At 43.0% G+C, this 20,006-nt stretch overlaps 2 protein-coding genes across 7 annotated transcripts in view; both read right to left on the reverse strand.

Annotated features, from left to right (window-relative positions):
- Positions 1-10,308, reverse strand: part of mon2 (MON2 homolog, regulator of endosome-to-Golgi trafficking) — a 47,565-nt gene extending 37,257 nt beyond the window's left edge. For 2 of the 3 annotated variants that reach the window (XM_061822811.1, XM_061822810.1), the window contains exons 1-4: positions 9,749-10,308; positions 3,594-3,657; positions 1,841-1,968; positions 498-629 (exon numbers count right to left, since the gene is read on the reverse strand). In XM_061822811.1, coding sequence (XP_061678795.1) covers positions 498-629; positions 1,841-1,968; positions 3,594-3,657; positions 9,749-9,856 — 432 coding nt within the window. In that variant the 5' untranslated portion in view covers positions 9,857-10,308. The remainder of the gene's footprint in view (positions 1-497; positions 630-1,840; positions 1,969-3,593; positions 3,658-9,748) is intronic. The other variant, XM_061822809.1, reaches the window with a different exon arrangement.
- A 461-nt stretch (positions 10,309-10,769) lies between these two features.
- slc6a13 (solute carrier family 6 member 13) overlaps positions 10,770-20,006 on the reverse strand; it is a 28,422-nt gene continuing 19,185 nt past the window's right edge. The window contains exons 4-15 of one of the 4 annotated variants that reach the window (XM_061822817.1): positions 18,975-19,115; positions 18,821-18,902; positions 18,052-18,184; positions 17,715-17,849; positions 17,467-17,570; positions 15,990-16,114; positions 15,271-15,383; positions 13,394-13,531; positions 13,144-13,246; positions 12,974-13,074; positions 12,678-12,848; positions 10,776-11,725 (exon numbers count right to left, since the gene is read on the reverse strand). In XM_061822817.1, the coding sequence (XP_061678801.1) occupies positions 11,579-11,725; positions 12,678-12,848; positions 12,974-13,074; positions 13,144-13,246; positions 13,394-13,531; positions 15,271-15,383; positions 15,990-16,114; positions 17,467-17,570; positions 17,715-17,849; positions 18,052-18,184; positions 18,821-18,902; positions 18,975-19,115 (1,493 nt within the window). In that variant the 3' untranslated portion in view covers positions 10,776-11,578. Of the gene's footprint in view, positions 11,726-12,677; positions 12,849-12,973; positions 13,075-13,143; positions 13,247-13,393; positions 13,532-15,270; positions 15,384-15,989; positions 16,115-17,466; positions 17,571-17,714; positions 17,850-18,051; positions 18,185-18,820; positions 19,116-20,006 lie in introns of all 4 variants that reach the window. The other 3 variants (XM_061822813.1, XM_061822814.1, XM_061822816.1) reach the window with 3 other exon arrangements.

The following is a 20,006-nucleotide window of genomic DNA, read 5'->3' on the forward strand; positions in this document are numbered from 1 at the left end:
ATACAAATAAATTTCAAATCAATGACCCGCTCCTACACTGTACAGTAAATAATGTTTTTATGATAAGAGACAGTTTGACTTCAGAAGAGACTATTTCTGTTTACTAGGGCTGTTGCCATTGAATATTTTTAGAATCGAGTATTGTAGAGGTTATGCTATTAATCAATCAAGTAGTCGGATAAAAATAAAGTAGTAATTAGTAATTGTTTTCTATTGTGCCAACTTATTTCTACAGAGTGGAGCGTGCAGCTACAGCAATATTCGGCCGTGTGAAAAAATGGTCATCGAGGCAGTGATTTTACGCCAACCTTTTTAAGTAGTATTGGTCCAAATATTTAATTCATCATGAGGGCCCTGATATTTACATTCTTGCACCTACATTTTGGGACATCGATTGAAAATATGAAGAAAAACACCTTTGCGTCCGACCTTTGAGGTTCCTCTCTAGGCCTATGTGAACACCTTTTCTACACGACTGAACTGGAGTCCGTTTCTACCTTGGAAAGTGCTTCGTCGTGGACCACCGTGTTCGTAGTGAGCAGCACCAGTACTGTCTGTAGAAGCTTCAGCTCCTCCAAGCCATTTTCCATCAGCTGCCACAGCATGTTGATGATGTTGGCGGCCGCCGCCTGCCGCGACAAACGCCACGTTTACTCGTGTCTCTTCATGGATCATAATGTGTGCCAAAAGACCAGATTCTGCTGTTTACTTCAGGGTAAAAAAAAACCATCAGTAAAAGGACATTTCAATACCAATTTAAGTTATGTTGACAGTGTGCTTTCTTGAGTGTGAAGGCTGTTTGCGCATTCCCTCAAGAGTCGCCAGCTGTTACTTTTTGAAGGCCGTCGGCGTGCTTTTTAACCTTGTAGTTCAGTTGATGACAAAGTGGTGACAAGCTCTAGAATGCCAAGTGGCGGTGTACACGTGAAAGTATTTGCCCCCTTCCTGAGTTCAGATTTGTTTTTTTGCACATTCCCCCCCCATTTGTATGTTCTCCCCGTGCCCGTGTGGGTTTTCTCCGGGCACTCCTGTTTCCTCCCACATCCCAAAAACATGTAACATTAATTGGACACTCTAAATTGCCCCTAGGTGAGATTGTGAGTGCGGCTGTTTGTCTCGATGTGCCCTGCGATTGGCTGGCGACCAGTTCAGGGTGTACCCCGCCTCCTGCCCGTTGACAGCTTGGATAGGCTCCACCACTCCCCGCGACCCTCGTGAGGATAAGTGGCAAAGAAAATGGATGGATGGATAAATGTTTACGGTTATCACACCAATTTGTATATCTCACAAAGACAGCCCAAGTAAACACAAAATGCAGTTTCATCGATGATGCCTTGATCCAAAACTATTTGGCCCTGTGTGAAAAATATAATGTCCAGTCTCGCCTCACATTTGCTAAGAAACATCTTGAATGACTGTCGAGGTAAAACTTGAACTTTAAAAAAAATAGCATTTTAAAAAAGGTACACCATGCCAGCAGCCAAACATGACTGGCATTGTGATGGTCTGGTGCTTCTTTTTTTCCTTCAGGAATTATCACACACGTTTAGATTTTTTTTTCCATTAGGTCGATAATTACTTTCTCCACAGAGGCCTAAACAGTTATGGATTTTTTTAAAAACCCTTTAATAAATGAAATCACAATTTAGAAGCTGCATTTTATATGCACTGTTACCTCTTTGTCTGTGTGCTTCCTGCAGCGACTCAGAATGACACAAATAAGTCAAGACAGAATGTCCTTCGGTCAGTTAGTCAGACTTATGACCCTGGGCATTTTAGCCTTGGTGTGCTGTCTGCGTTTGCATTAACACGGTCGCCTCCCCAAACTCTGCGTCCTCACCTCAGAAACCACCTCGTGGGACATGAGCCTCTGGATGGCAGCCAGACACAGTTGAGTGATTTTGGGCTCTTTGGTGCCGCAGCCCATCAGGAAAGGCTGCACGACTTCGGAGCTATTCTCCTTGAGCGCTGCAGAAGAAGGAAACATGTCATCCAGTCGTCTCTTAAAAACCACAAAAACACAAATTGTTTGCAGATGATATTGTGATCTGCAGTGAAAGCAGGGAGCAGGATGAAGGGCAAAGTTTATCAAACAGTGGTGAGGCCGACCATGATGTACGAATTAGAGACGGTGGCACTGAAGAAACAACAGGAAGCAGAACTGGAGGTGGCAGAAATGAAGATGTTGAGGTTCTCGCTCGGAGTGAGCAGCTTGGATAGGATTAGAAAAGAGCTCATTAGAGGGACAGCCAAAGTTGGATGTTTTGGAGACAAGGTTAGAGAGAGCAGACTTCGATGGTTTGGACATGTCCAGAGGCGAGAGAGTGAGTACATCGGTAGAATGGTGCTGAGGATGGAGCTGCCAGGAAAAAGAGCGAGAGGAAGACCAAAGAAAAGGTTGATGGATGTTGCGAGGGAGGACATGAGGACTGTGGGTGTTAGAGAGGAAGATGCACGAGATAGGCTTAGATGGAAAAAGATGACCTAATCGGGACAAGCCAAAAGGAAAAGAAAAAGAAGCTGTGGTAAAAAACAAAACAAAAAAAAAAAGTGATTTTGCAAATGGTGAACCGTGGATAGGCAGGTGTTCACTACATTATGATACGCAAGGGACTGCAAGTTGTTCTTGGAGCACACATATTTCTAGGGAAGACCAGAAGTAGCTGCGACTTTGAAATCACCTGGCATCTTCAGTCAGAGGGACAGCCTTGTGCTTGAAATGTCACAACAAAGAAAATCCCTTTACGTGTTCTGCTCTATTTGCTTCTCGTCCGCAAAATCGGCTTTGATCCGTTTGTATCCACCTAAGCCGCCAGCCAGTGGGAGTCTTGTGTTTTCTTCATCACTCCTTAAAGGGGAAATCCACTGGTTTGCATTAACAATGTATCCAATTGGTCATGTAATATGTACTCTGTTTTGACAATATGATGTTAAATCCTCTCTCATTTAATAGTGTTTTGATGAGATTTTTAGCGAATTTTGAGGGGCGCCGCCATTTTCGCGAGTCACATGACCTACGTGCGCGGATGTGACGTGTATCGTGCCGCAACAAAAGCTTGATTACATTAGACACCATTTATGCCCAGCGGTGATTTCTCAGATGTATCCTCATCTGATGAAGAAATAGCAGTATCGGTTGATCGGGGATACTTCCATACGTTCATAAATTCATAATTGTTGCTAAAAATCTCATCAATACACTATTACATGACCTACTGGATACATTATCAATGCAAACCAGTGGATTTCCCCTTCAAGCATGGTACGGATAGACTGACAATAAGGTCAAATTTGAGCACTTTCTATCCCTGATCATCAAAGTCGGCAAAGGCTTGATAGTCCAATAAGTCTGAAAAATTAAACTAACTCTGATGTGTGTGTGTGGTGAACAGTGACGGTGTTGATTTGTGCCCTGCGACTGACTGGTGACCAGTTCAGGGTGTAATCCGCCTATCGCCCGAAGTTAGCTGGGATTGGCTCTGGCACTCCTGCGGCCCTTGTGAGGATAAGCAGCTCAGAAAATGGAAGGATGGAAGACAGAAGCTGTCTAAGCAAGAGTGAACTGATCCAATTGGCCGCTTTTTGCCACTCACCAGGGAGTATGTTGGTATTCCTGGCGGCAATTGTCTTAATCTTCACGATACCAGATTCGGCAGCCTAAGGAGAAAGAAAAGTATTTGGTTAAAGTCCAATAAAAAGTCGCAACTGTGCGGTTTAGAGAGAGACGGAGGCTACACAAGTCAAACTTTCCTTGTGCTAACATTTGGTCAGTGGGCACAGACGTGGCTCAACAAAACAACAAACCTGCTATTTCAAACAATCATCATCTCTGACAATAGCAAATCTCACAAGACATCAGTATCAAATTAATTGACAGATGGCAAAGATGTACAGTGAGTGAAATGACAGACAGCCATGAATGGAATTGTGCCAAAGGAAACTGTCTCACTAGCTTTCACAGGACAGACACTAACGGACAAGGGTCAGACAATCTCTGTGACGGAAACAGATTAATTTTGCAGTCAAAACAGTCACTTCTCTTTGTGCAGTGACCACAAACCACTTATTTCATGAGGCAACGAGTACCTTTGTGAGAGTTATTTCCTCAGACAGTTTACTCCTCCACAGAGAGTACCACGCACATATACGTTCATCTATGGCGGGTGTGAATTTCGGTCACCACTAACGGGTTTTATCTGAGATTGTGCCGTTTCAATTGATACCGCAGCTTTGCTTTCTGATAAGATACTGCAAAGGCAATTATATGTGCGGTGGGGCACCTATTAGGGCAGAGGAAATACGATTTCACTCAGTCAAATAAGAGGACGGATAATGCGAACGGGGAGATATGTCATGTGTACAGTTCAGAAATAGGGTTGAGTCTCTGAAGTGCCCACCCAACCGTCAAGTGTAAAATTAAACAACACAGTCAATAAATCTTTTGTTAGCTGTCTTTTTTGGAAAATATATGAGCAAACCTTTTGCGCAAGCACCGATCACTTACAGTGTGGGTTGGGGAGGGGTGAATGCTTCCCGCTCTGCTCGAGGGGGAGTCTCAAAAAGCTTCTGATCACAAAAGGTTTGTTAACCTTGCTAGATGCTTGTTTTTTTTTTTTTTAAATTGTATTTACTTATTTATGGGGGGGGGGGGTGGCAGTCACTATATGGGTGAGTAAAGTCCCTTATATACATTACATTATATAGAGCTCGTGCTCGTGACGTCACCATTTTCACGGCGCCATATTGCCGGTCAAACGGAGGTCCTCGACATTGTGGGAGACATTGCACCGGAGGAGAATATTTACAATACCTGAGACCCGTCGTGCTGTTGGTTGTCACAACAGACGAGACGGATAGTCAAAGAGATCATTCTATGGAATACCAGCTGAAAAGACCAGAAAATATCGATGGAATTCGGCAATTAAACGTGATGGATGGTGCCAAACAAAAATACACACACGCCTGTGTAACGATCGCTTCATTTCAGATAGGAATTATTCATCTCAATCTCAAATTGCCAAGGAGTATTTGTAATGCCAAGTTGGCTCATTTGAGAACAATGCATGTTAAAAAAAAACTGTTTAAAAAGCTTTACGGAGGTTAAGTGTGACCACAATTGCTTCATGTACATTCCATGGAGATGAGTCCGTCCTCCCCCCCCCCCCCCCATTCATGGTTAATGAATGCGAGTTTCTGTAAAATCAGGGGTCATTTATGTAAAATATTGGCATTTGTATTGAATACTAGGTGAAAAGATTGATGGATTCCGGCAAAGGTTAATGTGTTGCTGAACACACTTCCGCGTTCACGAGCCGTCAAAACCGTCACTATGTGGGATTTATTCCTGATTGAGAACAGATCCAGCAACAAAGTATTTGTATGCAACCAGACTTTTATACGCGTTTCTGTGTAAGTCTCGACGACTTACTCACCAGACCCGTGTGCAGATCCAGTTGTCCAAGACAAGCAGAAGCGAATTAACAGTCCAATTTCTTATCGACGAAAACATCGATTTCGGGTCCGATATGCCAACTTTATCAAATTGTTCCACGTACTGTCGTTTTTCACCTTCTAATTGTCTGACGGTATTGGACAAGACTCTGGCCGCCGTGCTACGAGACATATTTCTGTGTCATCTCCAACCGACTTAGCATTGAGCCATGCTTAGCTTGCCTGGCAATATGCCGACGTAAACAAAAGTCACGTGATTTTATGACGTAGATTTACGAGCTCTATGGGCTTGGTTCATCACATACCCTAGCTCCGCCCACATTGTCGTGGTAACCAAATTAGTGCTTGGCATTTATTTGCATGGGACAGAACTGCTGCCCCAAAACTGAGTGATTTGAACTATGGTATGGACTGAAGTAAATCTTGAAAATAATTATTCTTTGCATGTTCATGTTTCGAAGGAAGAATGTTGACAGACTTTTTTTTTTTTTTTTTTTCAAGAAACCTGACATTTGTTTTTAAAAAATGCTCCTTTCAAAGAATATCTCTCAATAGGAGAAGCATTTTTTTCCCCATTTTTTTTTCCACCATGGCGGGTGGAAACTTTTGGCTCCTAATGCTCACTACTTCCTCAGAGAAAGTGCTGTTTTAGGCTTTCCTCATTTTCAGAAAGTGACCATGTTGACAATCTTGGCAGTCGCCTTTTAACCGCTTTTGCCTTGCCGCTAAAGTCGCAGAAGAGCTGCCATGTAAGGTGAAAACTGGTTTATGGAAAGAGCTCCAGAGCTGTTGAAGTGTCATCTGGTCATTTATAACTGTAAAAGTGCTTTGGGGGAAGAATCAAAAAAGCAGAAGTAATGCCCATCTGCTCATTTATTTGGAAAGCTCAGTGCAGACACCGATGCAGGTCTGTAAATTCAGCAAATTCCTGAAACGATGACAAGCATTATTTATTTTTAACCAGTGGAGCGGTGGTGGGTGATATGAAAGGACATTTCTAATATTTTGGTTGAGCGAGGAACGGGGCAAAAATAAATCGACACGGCATGCGGCTGTACTTCATGGGACGCTGCAAACGGCATTGGGATTGTTTGCATATGCATGAACGGGATCACCCCCCCTATCCTCTGCTACGAAAAAATAAGTGACACGTCACGTGTAAGACGTGGCGTAGAAATGACAAGTGGCATCACAGTTTCACTGACTGAAATGAAGTCCATTTTTCGGGCGAAGTGCTTACAAAAGAGTCCTTTATTCGCTGATACGCAGTACCAAGGGGGTGCACTGAAGGGTGAAGGTTCTGTAATGTATTACCATTGCGCTTGTGAGTTTAGTTTTACGCTATACCCGGGATGATAATCCTGGAACATAATCAGTACTTTGATACTCAAATTGTCCTAAAGCCCACTTTGAAACTCGGCGTTAATACAAAATGCTGCCGTGGATGAATTTCAACATCGTGCTGTAATTCTCGAGAGATCAAACGAGTTGAGGCAAAATAAATGTGAACAGTCTCCAGACCTAAACCCAATAGAAAATCTTTGGAGGGAGCTGAAATTCCGTGTTTCTCAGCGAAAGCCCCGAAACCAGTCTGATCTAGAGAAGATCTGTGTGGAGGAGTAGGCCAAAATCCCTCCTGCAGTGTGTGCGAACCTGGTGAACAACTACAAGAAACGTTTGACCTCTGTAATTGCAAACGAAGGCTACTGTAGCAAATATTAACATTGGTTTTCTTGGGTGTTCAAATACATATTTGCAGCTCTATCACACAAATAAATCATTCAAAAAAAAAAAAAAAAATCATACATTGGGATTTCTGGATTTTTCTTTTTAGATTCTCTCTCACAATAGATATGCGCCTACAATGAAAATTTCAGACCCCTCCATGATTTTTAAGTGGGAGTGTTCAACTATTTATTTTCTTCACTGCATGAGAAGATGTACGCGTTATCAAATACTGTTCATATATTACATAAATTAAGTATGAAACAGACTCGATTAAGGATGGTCAGAGACCGTGGTACTGTAAAATGAATTTTCTCGCAACACTGTGGAGTGATACAAGCAAGCAGAGAGCAATGTCATGAGAAAAAAAGAAGAGTTTCGTTTGTTTGTTGAGGGGCGTTGTGGAGTCAGAGGCTTGTTTGTCTGCTGCGTGACTCACACAACAATAGCAATGACACGCACAAGAACAGAACAGAAGGGACAGCATTTCGGCAAATTTTTACAACCAAACATGTTATTGTTGTCATATTTTTTTTTTTTTTACAGAAATAATAGTCTTCGTCTTATCCTTTCGGCCTTGTTGTTAGGGATCGCCACAGCGTGGCATCTCAGATGAATGCATATTTGTTTGGCACAGTAACCAGTTAAAAACGTTTTTTACCCATGTATTGTCATATGCTACATTACCGGAGAAAATAGAATCGGTGCATGGATGGATGGACGGACATTCTAAGGCCTGGATTTTTTTTTTTTTTTTTTTGCACAAAATTATCACTTGGAAAACAAGTTCAAACAAATTCTTGCTTCAGATATAGCCATCCATTTTCTTAGCCGCTTATCCTCACAAGGGTCGTGGGGAGTGCTGGAGCCCATCCCAGTTGTCAACGGGCAGGAGGCGGGGTATACCCTGAACTGGTCGCAGGGCACATGGAGACAAACAGCCGCACTCGCAATGACACCGATGGGCAATTTTAGAGTGTCCAATTAATGTTGCATGTTTTTGGGATGTGGGAGGAAACCGGAGCACCTGGAGAAAAACCCACACAGGAGCGGGGAGAGCATGCAAACTCCACACAGGCGGAGTCGGGATCGAACGCGGGTCCTCCTTACCAGCAGATCCACTGTGCCCCCTATAGTAGTACCGCGCTGTATTTAACTTTGATGAGAAAAGCTCTTTCCATCTGGAAAACACCCCTGTGAAGATTTATTCCACTTTTATGGCAACATTTTCGACTGATTGTGCGCACCGGCATTAGAAGTGACGATTAGTGGTGTTTCTCCACCATGTTGGGAATAGACAACAGATCATATGAAAATCGTTCGCTAATGAAGACGACTTAAATAAACAAAGCCATACTGGATAGCAAAAACTAAGTTTTGACCAGAAACAACCCACGAGAAGCCCACTTGTTACACGGCCAAAGGCTTGCCAAGTGTTGTCAAGCTCCCGGCAAGGACAAGCAAGCCCGTGTGTGTAGTTAACATTTGCCGTGTGAGGATTATGATTTTTTTTTTTTTTTACAATTTTATGTAATTTTATGTTTTTGTATGGTAGAAAGACAGTATGTTTATATGTGGACCCAGCTCATGGAGTGAATTCGGAACGCCATGTAAAAAAGGTCAGTGATGCTCAATAGCGGTGAGTCAGCGCCAATCACGGCCAATTTCTTAGTTGTCCATCCATCCATTTTCTTTGCTGCTTATCCTCACAGGGATCACGGGGAGTGCTGGAGCCTATCCCAGCTGTCAACGGGCAGGAGGCGGGGTACACCCGGAAAAGGTTGGCAGCCAATCGCAGGGCAAACTGACACAAAGAGCCGCACTCGCAATTACACCTAGGGGCAATTTAGTGTCCAATTAATGTTGCATGTTTTTGGGATGTGGGAGGAAACCGGAGTGCCTGGAGAACACAGAAACCATGGTCCTCAGAACTGTGAGGCCGACGCTTTACCAGCTGATCCACCGCGCTGCCATTTATTAGTTGTGTAACTGTAAATGATGATCAAAACCCCTCTCGTTCATATTTTTGTGTCAGAACACCAAAAATGTCAAAATCCCTGTTCTGCTTGAGGTTTCTTGGAGAATATAATGTCGCCGAAAACAATATTCTGTGGGTCTTAAATAACTCAAAATGCCTTAAAACGTATGGCAACGAGTAATTGTTGTGAAAACGGCTGGCAGGTAATTAATTAATCATGCAATTATTGATGTAAGACAGGCTATTATGACAGTCTGAAACCATCTGTAGTTTACAATGCGATTGCTATAAGTTTATTCTTGGCCCAGGCCCAATTTTACTTGCCAGAGATGTGCAAATGGCAAAATGAACAGTATTAAAATCAGCACAAAAGTTTGAGAAGCGGTGACCTAATGTACCTAATGTTATGTCCGCTGTGTGACGTGGCACGGGGGGGGGGGCACTTGTGTCAACAAGCAGCTTATTCATTATGGACTGGGACCGAACTTTTTTTCACGAAGCAGTCCAGTTTAAGGCCCGCCGGTGCTGGTGGTTATGATGTAGAGTGGTGGGGAATTGAGCCTTATGCTAGGCTAAACTAGCTCGCGGACTGACCTCTTTGACTGGGGGGAATTTCTTCTTGCACTCCATGGAGAGGGAGCGCAGGTCCGTCTGCATGTTCTCCAGCAGTTTCTTCACCGCCTCGGGACTGCTGGTCGACATCTTTGAGCCCAGGGAGGGTGTTCGGCGGACGGAACACGGTGGTTAAAAAAAATAATATTAATCACAGGCGACGGGGAGCACGGCAGCGGGGACGTCGTCGTCGTCACCTTCGCCACCCATCCACTGCCTCCCCGGGCTTGCTGGTTGTTAATCCCACGCAACTTTTTTTTTTTTTTTAATTTTATTTGCTTCCCCTGGAGAAGAGCTCGGAAACGCCGCGGTCCACCCACACGGGAGCCCCCGTCTCGTTCGCTTGGAGCGCCGGTGCGCAGGAGAGCGGCGACGACTCCGACATAGATCCGCTGGCCTCAAGCGGCACGGACACGAAACGTGCTAAAATGACACTCTGGAAAATGGTTGCTCATTCATCCACCGTACTTGTCAAATAGTGTGTGACGGCGCTACGTAACTGCCGTCGGCCGCCGTTAGCTCGGCTGCGCTACCCACAATGCCTCGGTGCACTTTGGATGACACGTCACTCGGACTTCCGTAAACACGGAGCCATTCATCACCGGGACCACAGCGACCCCTACCGAGCATGGCTTGCATAGACACCGTCATTCTTTCCATATGAGTTATTTCATTTCATACTTGAGAATTTTATTTTTTTCCGTGACGACTCTCGTTAGCCAAAATACACTCTTCTTTGGAAAGGTATAAAACCCTGAAAACGCCAACAAATGTTTTGTAGCGTTTTTAATTATAAAAAATAGTTGTTAACAATAATGTTCAAGTATAAAAAGATAGCGTAATTACATTCACTGTAAAATTAAACTGCATCGTGAGTTCATGTTTCACTGCTCACATACTCCAGCCTTGAGTGTGTATGTGTATAATAAATACAATACTAGACAAAAAGTAATTTTCACAACTCAGTGACTTGGTAAAATGCATTAATTTTATTCGTTTTTTTTTTCTTTTGCACAGGATGAAATTGATACATTGTATTCATCTGTCGTTGGACCATTTGTGTTCAGATTTTTTTACGTTTAACGTCCAACAAATATCCCCAAAAAGTACATTTCCCTTGTTGTTGTCATTATTGTCTTGTATTATCTTTTTTTTTTTCTAAGCAATCAAGTGAAGCTCAACCAATTAGTTGGGGCTGAGATATTAAAAATTACATTTGTTGTAACTGCCGAATGGAAATACTATTGTTTGTATTTTTTTGGATTTGGATCATGATATAAGTATATACATTTTTTACTAGGTAAATAAACTAAAATTATTTGAATACCAATTAAGTTTAATCTGAGATCACATTTTTTTTTATCAAAACAATTCTGCACGTTATTACAACAATTATATCATTAAGATATTGTACTGGATGTTTTATTACACAGTTATGTTATCATAAAATCATCAAGCACAAAAGGAGTGTGATGACATGAAAGTATAAATCGCATCTGTGAAAAATGTATTGCTCAATTAACAGCTTTTTAATGAGTGATAAAAATCATGAATCACCAACAAAACACACGCATGCAAGTGTAAACATTTACCATGTAAAAATATGAATCTGAAGACTAGACGTGTGGAAGGACGGAAATTTTTCCGACATTGTGTCACAATTACAGCCAAATGTGACTCTGCCACTGAAAATGAGATACTTAAATATTAGCAGTAACTAGTCAGGTGACTGACTCCCAGTCTGTAGCCCTGATGAGGTATGGCATTGAGTGTTTGGGTGGGTCACGCACTGAACTTTGACCCCCGTAGTCTCTAGCAGTGGGAATCCTGTTGGTGGACAAGAGAGTAGCCGTCCTTACTCGGTGCCGCCTTCTGATGGAGACCGTCGGACGACAAGTTCTCCAGTTGGCGTTTGCGCTTGGGTAGATCGTCGGAAGGGGCAGTCAGGAGAGTGAGGCGCTGGGTGAAAAGAAAATGTAAAAATCCAGTGCAAGTGCTATATATTTAAAAATATCTGTTTTGACAAAAAGTAGTACAAATATGTTGTTATTGTACAACCTTGCCCTTAGTAGTTGACTTTTTTTCCGGTAGAGTGTCTGTACTTTACTTAAAAGTTCCACTGTCATGAAATGCATGATTTTTTGTATCTCATTAATGAAAAAAGGCAGATGGAATGGACTCATCCGTTTTACCACCACAAAACACGATTTTGACATATATGGCTTTTTGTCACTCCCGCCATAAAAATCCTCTCGAGGGATTTGTTTTCGAGAAGAAGCATGAAGTGACGTACAAGGCAGTAGCGCACTCAGGCTGGCTTGTCTGTTTCTACTAGTTTTACCTGCTGAAGGTAGCTCGGTGTTCCATCGTGCTAGACAAAATGCCGGCTCGTTGCATTGCTGGATATTGATCGAACGGTCGGGAGGATGGATACGCTCTTCATGCTTTTCCAAAAGACCCGGTTCGTCGTGAAAAATGGATTGCACGGGTGCAAAGGACGAGAGCTTGGTGAGCTCCAAATGACACGCAGGTGTATATAGAGCTACTATAAAAACAATAGTTGGGGGGGGGGGGGGCGTAATCCTCTCATAATGTAACAAAAGATCCGCGTACGTTAAGTTAGGGTGCTAAATGTGTCGATGTGCGCGTCGGACGGCTTCCGTGCAGCAGCCGTGGAAGGATGGCCTTCACACGGCCGGGCCCGCCGTTAGCCCCTAGGTATTAAACTTTATGACAATGTTTTACATTCACTGCCAACAATCGTGCAGTTGCCTTGACAACCACAAAGTAAATGAAAAAAAATGTTTTTGGTATTTTCCAAGTCTTTAGACAACCAATGTCGTATTGTTGTTGCTTTTTTGCATTTGTAAATGTATAGATATATACAGTGCAGTATTTTAATTTATCGTACCTGTCGCAGTGTCCCAGGGGTGTAATATAATTTAATTGCCACCCAAAGAGGAATACACAGCATGGAGGACAGGGCGAGGATCCAGCCAATCCCGTAGCCCCACCACGGGTACACGTAATCATTGTTGTATTTTAAAGGCGAGTATTTGATCAAGGCAAAGGCAAACGTTCCCTGAAATAGAAAAGCCACGAAATGAAGACCCGCGTGAGCCACTTCTTTCAAAACACGTAACCACCAGATGGCGGTCTTCTCTCAACAGAATCGTGCAAACCCAAGCATCAAGGAGTGGAACCCACAAAGCAGGTTGCAGGGGTGAAAAACAGCCAGCAGTATTTAATGACGGGGCCTGGACGATAGCCAATCATGTCCTCGATGTTGTCGTAGAAATTGTCCGCACCTGTTCAAAAATGTACAAAGACGTGAAAGCCACCATGAAATGCTTTTTAATAACGTTAAACACACTCACCGTAAACCCACGCAATGCAAACCGTCTCAAAAATAGCCACAAACAGTAGACACATCCCGCTGGCTGCGTAATAGTCAAAAAGCTGGAAGATGTACATTCCTCCCTGTGGGGGACACACAGTATTTCTTAGTAGTCAAAATAATGATACAGAGAAATGAATTGGAAAAGCTGAAAATCTTTGATCGATTTCCTGGAATTTCCAAGTTATCAGAAAATGCCGCAGCGAGACTAACACTGACGTAGGACTGACCTCGGTGAGCATGATCAGGCCCAAAAGGAAGGAGAGCACAGCCACGGCGAGGATGAAGAGCTCCCTGCGGTGTTTGCGTCGGAATGTGGACGGGAACATGTCCACCATGGCCGTCACCAGGCTTTCCACACACACGAACTGCAGCGGACAGTTTGAAAATGAAGTATCGCGGGTGGGCACGCTCGGAACGCTTGTCGAGCAAGCTAAACCAGAAATGTAACTTCATATTATGAACTTGCGTTGATCTCACCATTCAAGATCACATCCATCCATCCATTTTCTTAGCTGCTGATCCTCACGAGGGTCGCGGGGAGTGCTGGAGCCTATCCCAGCTATCATCAGGCAGGAGACGGGGTACACTCTGAACTGGTTGCCGGCCAATCGCAGGGCACATAGAGACAAACAACCGCATTCACAATCACACCTAGGGGAAATTTAGAGTTTCCAATTAATGTCACGTGTTTTTGGGATGTGGGAGGAAACCGGAGTGCCCGGAGAAAAACCACACAGGCACGGGGAGAACATGCAAACTCCACACAGGTGGGATTGAACCCGGGACCTCAGAACTGTGAGGCCAACACTTTCCAGCTGCCTTTCAAGAACATAGTGTTTACATTTATTCAACATAAATATACAACTCCATACATCGAAAAAAATCAATGTTTCTTGACATAAACCATTTTTATTTATATAATATGCTCTATTGCTTCTATAATATGCTGACTGTATGTCTTTGACCACATCTCGCTTGATCCAAAAGACTTCCTGTTTTATTTTAACTTGACAAGTTTTGCCACAGTGTCGTGTGTGATACTCGTCGCACGTTTTCTATTAAATGTGCTTGCAACCATAAGACTGCTTGCTGAACCAGCAATAAGGACGATTGCAATTCATTGCTTTTTATTCAAATGCATTCTTTGGGTTATCTGAAATACAACGAAATACATGTTAGAACTATATATGTATGGAATGTATTACGTATCCTTTGTATAAAGACTTATGGGACACCCTGTATATCAAAAAAGTTCTTTCAAAGGGAATACCACAGGCAGTTGTACTCCAAGTTACATACAGTGCTCACAAATAGTTGGAGTAACCTGAAATGCACTATTACCTTTCAAGGTGAACTTCATTTGACCTTTTCTTAAACTTTTAAATCCACATCAGATTGATTATAAAACTAAGTACCTGTTTGGAGCATTTTTGTAGATTATTTTGGTTTACTCTATTTTCCGCACTATAAGGCGCACCGCATTATAAAGCACACCTTCAATGACGGGCCCATTTAATTTTTTTTTTCATATATAAGGCGCACCGCATTATAAGGCACATAGGATAGATGCTACAGTAGAGGCTGGGGTTACGTGATGCATCCATTAGATGGGCTGTGCCAAAGGCTCAATATTGATCCATATATAAGGCGCACCTGATTATAAGGCGCACTGTCAGCTTTTGAGAAAATTAAAGGCTCTTAGATGTGCCTTATAGTGCGGAAAACAAGGTAGTTTAATTATACCTCCATTGTTGTAAACTGGGCAACTGGTTGGAGCGTTGGCCTCACAGTTCTAAGAACTCAAACAACAAATTCCGGCCGGCCCTGCCTGTGTGGAGTTTGCATGTTCTCCCCGTGCCCGGCTGGATTTTCTCTGGGCACATCGCAAAAACACGCATTCATTGGAGACTCTAAATAGCCCCTAGGTGTGATTGTGAGTGTCTGTCTCCATGTGCCCTGCGATTGGCTGGCAACCAGTTCAGGGTGTACCCAGTCTCCTGCCCGATGACAGCTGGGCTACGCTCCAGCACTCCCGCGACCCTCATTAGGATAAGCGGCTCTGAAAATAACCGAATGTGTGCAACTGTAAGTGTGGTGGTCTCACTTGACTGTCCAGTCCCAAAAAGACAATCATGATGAAGAAGCAGCAGGCCCACAGGGGAGAGAAAGGCATCATGGACACGGCGCGTGGATACGCGATGAAGGCCAACCCTGGACCTGCACTTCACACAGTTCAATTGAACACATTTATCACAAGCAGCTGAGAGCGAGGATGCAAAGTTGTCTTCAGAGGTTTCAACTACTGAAAACATTGAGATGGGAACGTTCTAGAAGACATAAAGCCCACATTTTGGATCTAAATCTTAATTTGAAACCCTGAGCCTTGTTTGATCACATATTTAACACTTCCACAAATGTGAAGTCTTAATTCTTAGACCTGTCTTTGAAACTGATTTGAAACCCCGCTCCTTGTTTGAAACCCTTGGGAAGGTTTTAAAACTTTGCTTTAAACCTTTGTTCAAAACACTAACCTCGGGTTGAAAGCATTACGTTAAACCCTAACACATGCTGAAATCCCTAAAATGGGCTTGAAACCCTATTTTGAAACCATAACCTTGACTCAAAACCCTATCCCTGGCCTCAAAGCCCATATGGAAATCTAACCCCCTCGCTTGAAACCCTGGTTTAGGTTACAAAGCCTGGTTTGGCATCTTAATTTGAAACCAAAACCTTCTCTTAAAGCCCTCATTTCAAACTGAAAATCCCACGTGTGGATCATTTTGTAGACGAGGATTTCCTTTCAGCAGGAAGGGAACCACTGACCAGATTCGGCCACCTCGGAGATGGGAACGTTCTGTTCGTACGACATGAAGCCCAGAATCGAGAAAATGGCGAAGCCTGCGACAAAACTGGTGCCGCTGTTCAGGAAGCACAGAGACAAGCAATCCCTGCAAATCAAACAAAGGAACACATTTCACACACATAGGACACGTTTCTTGAAAAAAAAAAAAAGAAAAGTCAAATAAAAGTAGGTTCAAGTCACTTCATTTTTCAAACTCTCGCCCTTGTTCATAACCGTAACTTGATATCATCACTCTATTTCGAAAACACAATTTGAAACCTCAATTTTGGATTCAAACCACCTTTTGGAACCCAAAGTCCCGAAGGTTTTATTTTATGTCCTATTCTAGGTTTAAAATCATATTGTGAAAGATTTAGTTACAAACCCTTATTTGGAACCCCAGCACAGTATTGAAACCCCAATTTAAAACCCTCAAGCTGGTTTAAACCCATGGAGCCGTTAGAATGATTGACAACCCCTTTTGACCAATCAGTGAGCGGCATTTCCTGAACTCCGCCCATGTTGCCCACAGCCACGATCCTTTACCCACAAACAAAGAGAGCGCGTGATTACTTTAAGCCTCTGAATTGCGAATGTATAGTCGGAAATATGGTGCTACGATGTGGCAGGGGGACGCATAATGGAGACGAGCGCTATCCAGAGAGATTACTGGGAGGATATTTGGTGCTTTTTCCCACCCCAAAGTGTAATTTAGATGAATGCAAACAGTGGATAAAGGCTTGCGGCCGAGCTCACGACCATCTGAACGTATTGAAGATAAATCAGCACAAGGCCGTCTGTTCCAAACTAAGCTATTCAATTAGTCAGTGTAGCATCGATAAAGGAAGGAGGAAGTGCTACCTGAGACGGGGGAAACTCAAACGCTTCCAGCCATGATTAAATACATCACGTGAATACAATTATTTGGGGCCTACATTTACGTGTACAGTACGTACGGTCAGACCGATGGAGGATGCGCTTACTGCCATAAGTGATGTAAATTAATTATCGACTGTAAACGTAGATATCATTTCGAATTGACATGTTTATGTTGTGTAAAAATTCAAACTTACCCTGCTTTGCATGAACAATAGGCATCGGAAATCTTATCGCATTCGATGTCCAACATTAGTTTATGAGGCGGTTGATTCTTTCGCATGGGCATTGCAGAAACTTTGACATTATGAATATATGCCTCTTGAAAGTAATTCCGGCCTTTCTGTACACTCGTCGGTATTTCTGATACCATGGATGGAAAGGAAACAGAAATTTTGATCGGTAGCTTGGGGTGCATAACATCAGTATTTAAGTAGGCGCGGCTTAGGCGCCCTGCGCGGATCTATCCATTCCGACTTTGAAACTGTAACCCTAACTTGAAACCTGTAGGTGCCAAACTCCCATTTAAACCAAAAACCCACTCAAAATGATAAGAAAACCTTATGTAACTGCCATGCTAACCTGTAGCAGTTATTGTTATACTTGTTATAACTTCCCAGTGCAGTGAGGCAGCCCAGGCAGATGGCATAGGAGAAAAAGATCTGAGTGCCGGCGTCCATCCACACCTTTTTAGAACACCAAAGAAACAAACAAGATGGGGGGAAAAGGACGTGTCATTCTGTGTGTGTGGCGCAGATCCGAAGGTTATGTAAGGGTCATTCCAAAATTAGAAGACATTTTATGATCACCCTCGAGAAATTTTGTCGCACCTGTGGGTCGGAAAGACGCCCCACATCAGGGTAGAGGTAGAAATGGATGCCCCGGGACGCTCCTGGGAGGGTGACTCCTCGGATCAACAGGATCACTAACATCACGTAGGGGAACGTGGCCGTGAAGTAAACCACCTGTGTAGGAATGACAATCAGTAATTGATGAAGAAAAATCCCGAAGTAGTTATGAACCAGAACAGGAAGACCATCCGGCATTTAGACCAGGTGAATATGTGACAAGTGAACCCAGAATTATCCTCTGAGTTCCATAACGAAAAATCCCGACTCTGATTGAGTTTTTTTTTAGGGATTTGATATCCAGGGTGTCCTCGCTCACCTTCCCGGTGGACTTGACTCCCTTCCAGATGCAGAAGTAGCAAATGACCCAGGCGACGGCCAGACAAATCACCAAGTCCCAGTTGAGGGAGCCAATGTGATCGATCCCCGAGGAAATTCTCAGCACCCTGCGTCTGAAGCACGTACACCAGAAGGTCCGTTAACGACTTTCTTTACCGGGGCAGGACCATTGAAAATGGCGAACAAATTTCTAGGGTGTGATTCAAGGGCGCTCCGCGAGATTTGCACAAGGAAATTGTAGAACTGTTATTTCAAGTCTTTTTTAAAGTGAAACATTGACGTTCAAATTGTGCTTGTTACAGTGGCGTGCAATACCGTAATTTCCCAAAAATAATGCACCAATTTTTCCCAAAAATATTTTCAAAAAGTTAATAAAATTAATTTTTGGAAAAACAATACAAGTACAACTTAACAAATTATAAATACAGATAATTCCTAATATTTTGAGCATATGGGTAGCAGCAAATTGGTGATGCGCATTGTACATTGGTAGAAGGGTTTTCCTGGATTTTTTTTTTTTTAGGTCAACTTTGGGGGTGCGCGTTATATACTTCAGGACGCATTATACTCGAAAAATTACGGTAATCCTCAGTCTCGTTTCACATCTACAATAAGTACTATGATCCTAAATTTGAACGTGGGTTGTGATGGTGGCAATTGAGCTAATCTTTTTACCTGGTACACGGTGTAAAAGGGTTGAGAACCACTGGTTCTAAAATGTGCAGAAATAATGCTTTCGACGAACTTACTCCCAGAATTCAATGACGGAAGAGGTCGCATTCTCGTGGGGGATGACTGAGCTGTTCCTCTTCTGAAACGTTACACAGGAACCTTGAATTACAGAAGGTTTCAAATGCGTGACTTGTGACCGCACAACCGGAGGTTGCATCATCCGGCTCGTACCCGTGTTCCAGGTGTTGTTGCACGAGGCCCACGGCAGGTCCCAGGTGAAGGAGTTGGACAGGTAAAAGATGGCCCAGGCTAGCACGATGACATAGTAGATGTTCAGTAGGGCTACGATCACCTGAGTGGCATAACCAACTCCTGCAGGAAGCACACAATGTGACCCAAAAAGTGCTAAGATTAAGAGTTAAACATAATGGTTTTTTTTTCCCATGGGAAATAGTTTCAAGTCAAATGATTTATTCATCCATTTATGCTCCATTGTGGTTGTCCAGAGAGAGCCTAGCTACACACCGCATCCATTTTCTATAGAGCTCGTGGACCTACGTCATAAAATCACGTGACTTTTGTTTATGTCGCCATATTGCAGGTCAAGCTAAGCATTGCTCAATGCTAAGTCAGTTGAGACGACACGGAAATATGTCTTGTAGCACGACGCCCAGAGTTTTGTCTGATACTGTCAGACATTTAGAAGGTGAAAATAAATGACGGAACGTGGAAAAAATGAGATAAACTTGGCATAGAGGTCCCGTATTTAATACCGAAGTTGATAATTTCGCCAATTAATTCGCTTCCGCTTGTCTTGGACAACTGGATATAAACATGGATCTGGTGAGTAAGTTGGCAGGATTTACACGGAAGAGTTTGAAAGTGTATAAAAGTCTGGACGCATATGAATACTTTATTGCTGGATCTGTTCTCATCAGGAATAAATCCCACATAGTGACGGTTTTGATGGCTCATGAACGTGGAAGTGTGTACGGCGACACGTTGACCTTTCCCGGAATCCATCAATCTTTTCAGCTAGTATTCAATACAAATGCCAATATTTAAATAAACGACCCCTAGTTTTACACAAACTCACATTCATTAACTATGACTGAAAAAAAAAAAAAAAAAAGAGGACGGAGTCGTCTCCATGGATCACTATAAAGGCCTGTGTGTATTTTGGTTGGGCACCATCCATCATGTTTAATTACCGAAATTCATCGATCTTTTCAGCTGGGATTCCATAGAATGATCTCTTTGAAT

This window comes from Syngnathoides biaculeatus, chromosome 6, assembly GCF_019802595.1.
Source record: "Syngnathoides biaculeatus isolate LvHL_M chromosome 6, ASM1980259v1, whole genome shotgun sequence".
In the NCBI taxonomy this organism is placed as follows: domain Eukaryota; kingdom Metazoa; phylum Chordata; class Actinopteri; order Syngnathiformes; family Syngnathidae; genus Syngnathoides; species Syngnathoides biaculeatus.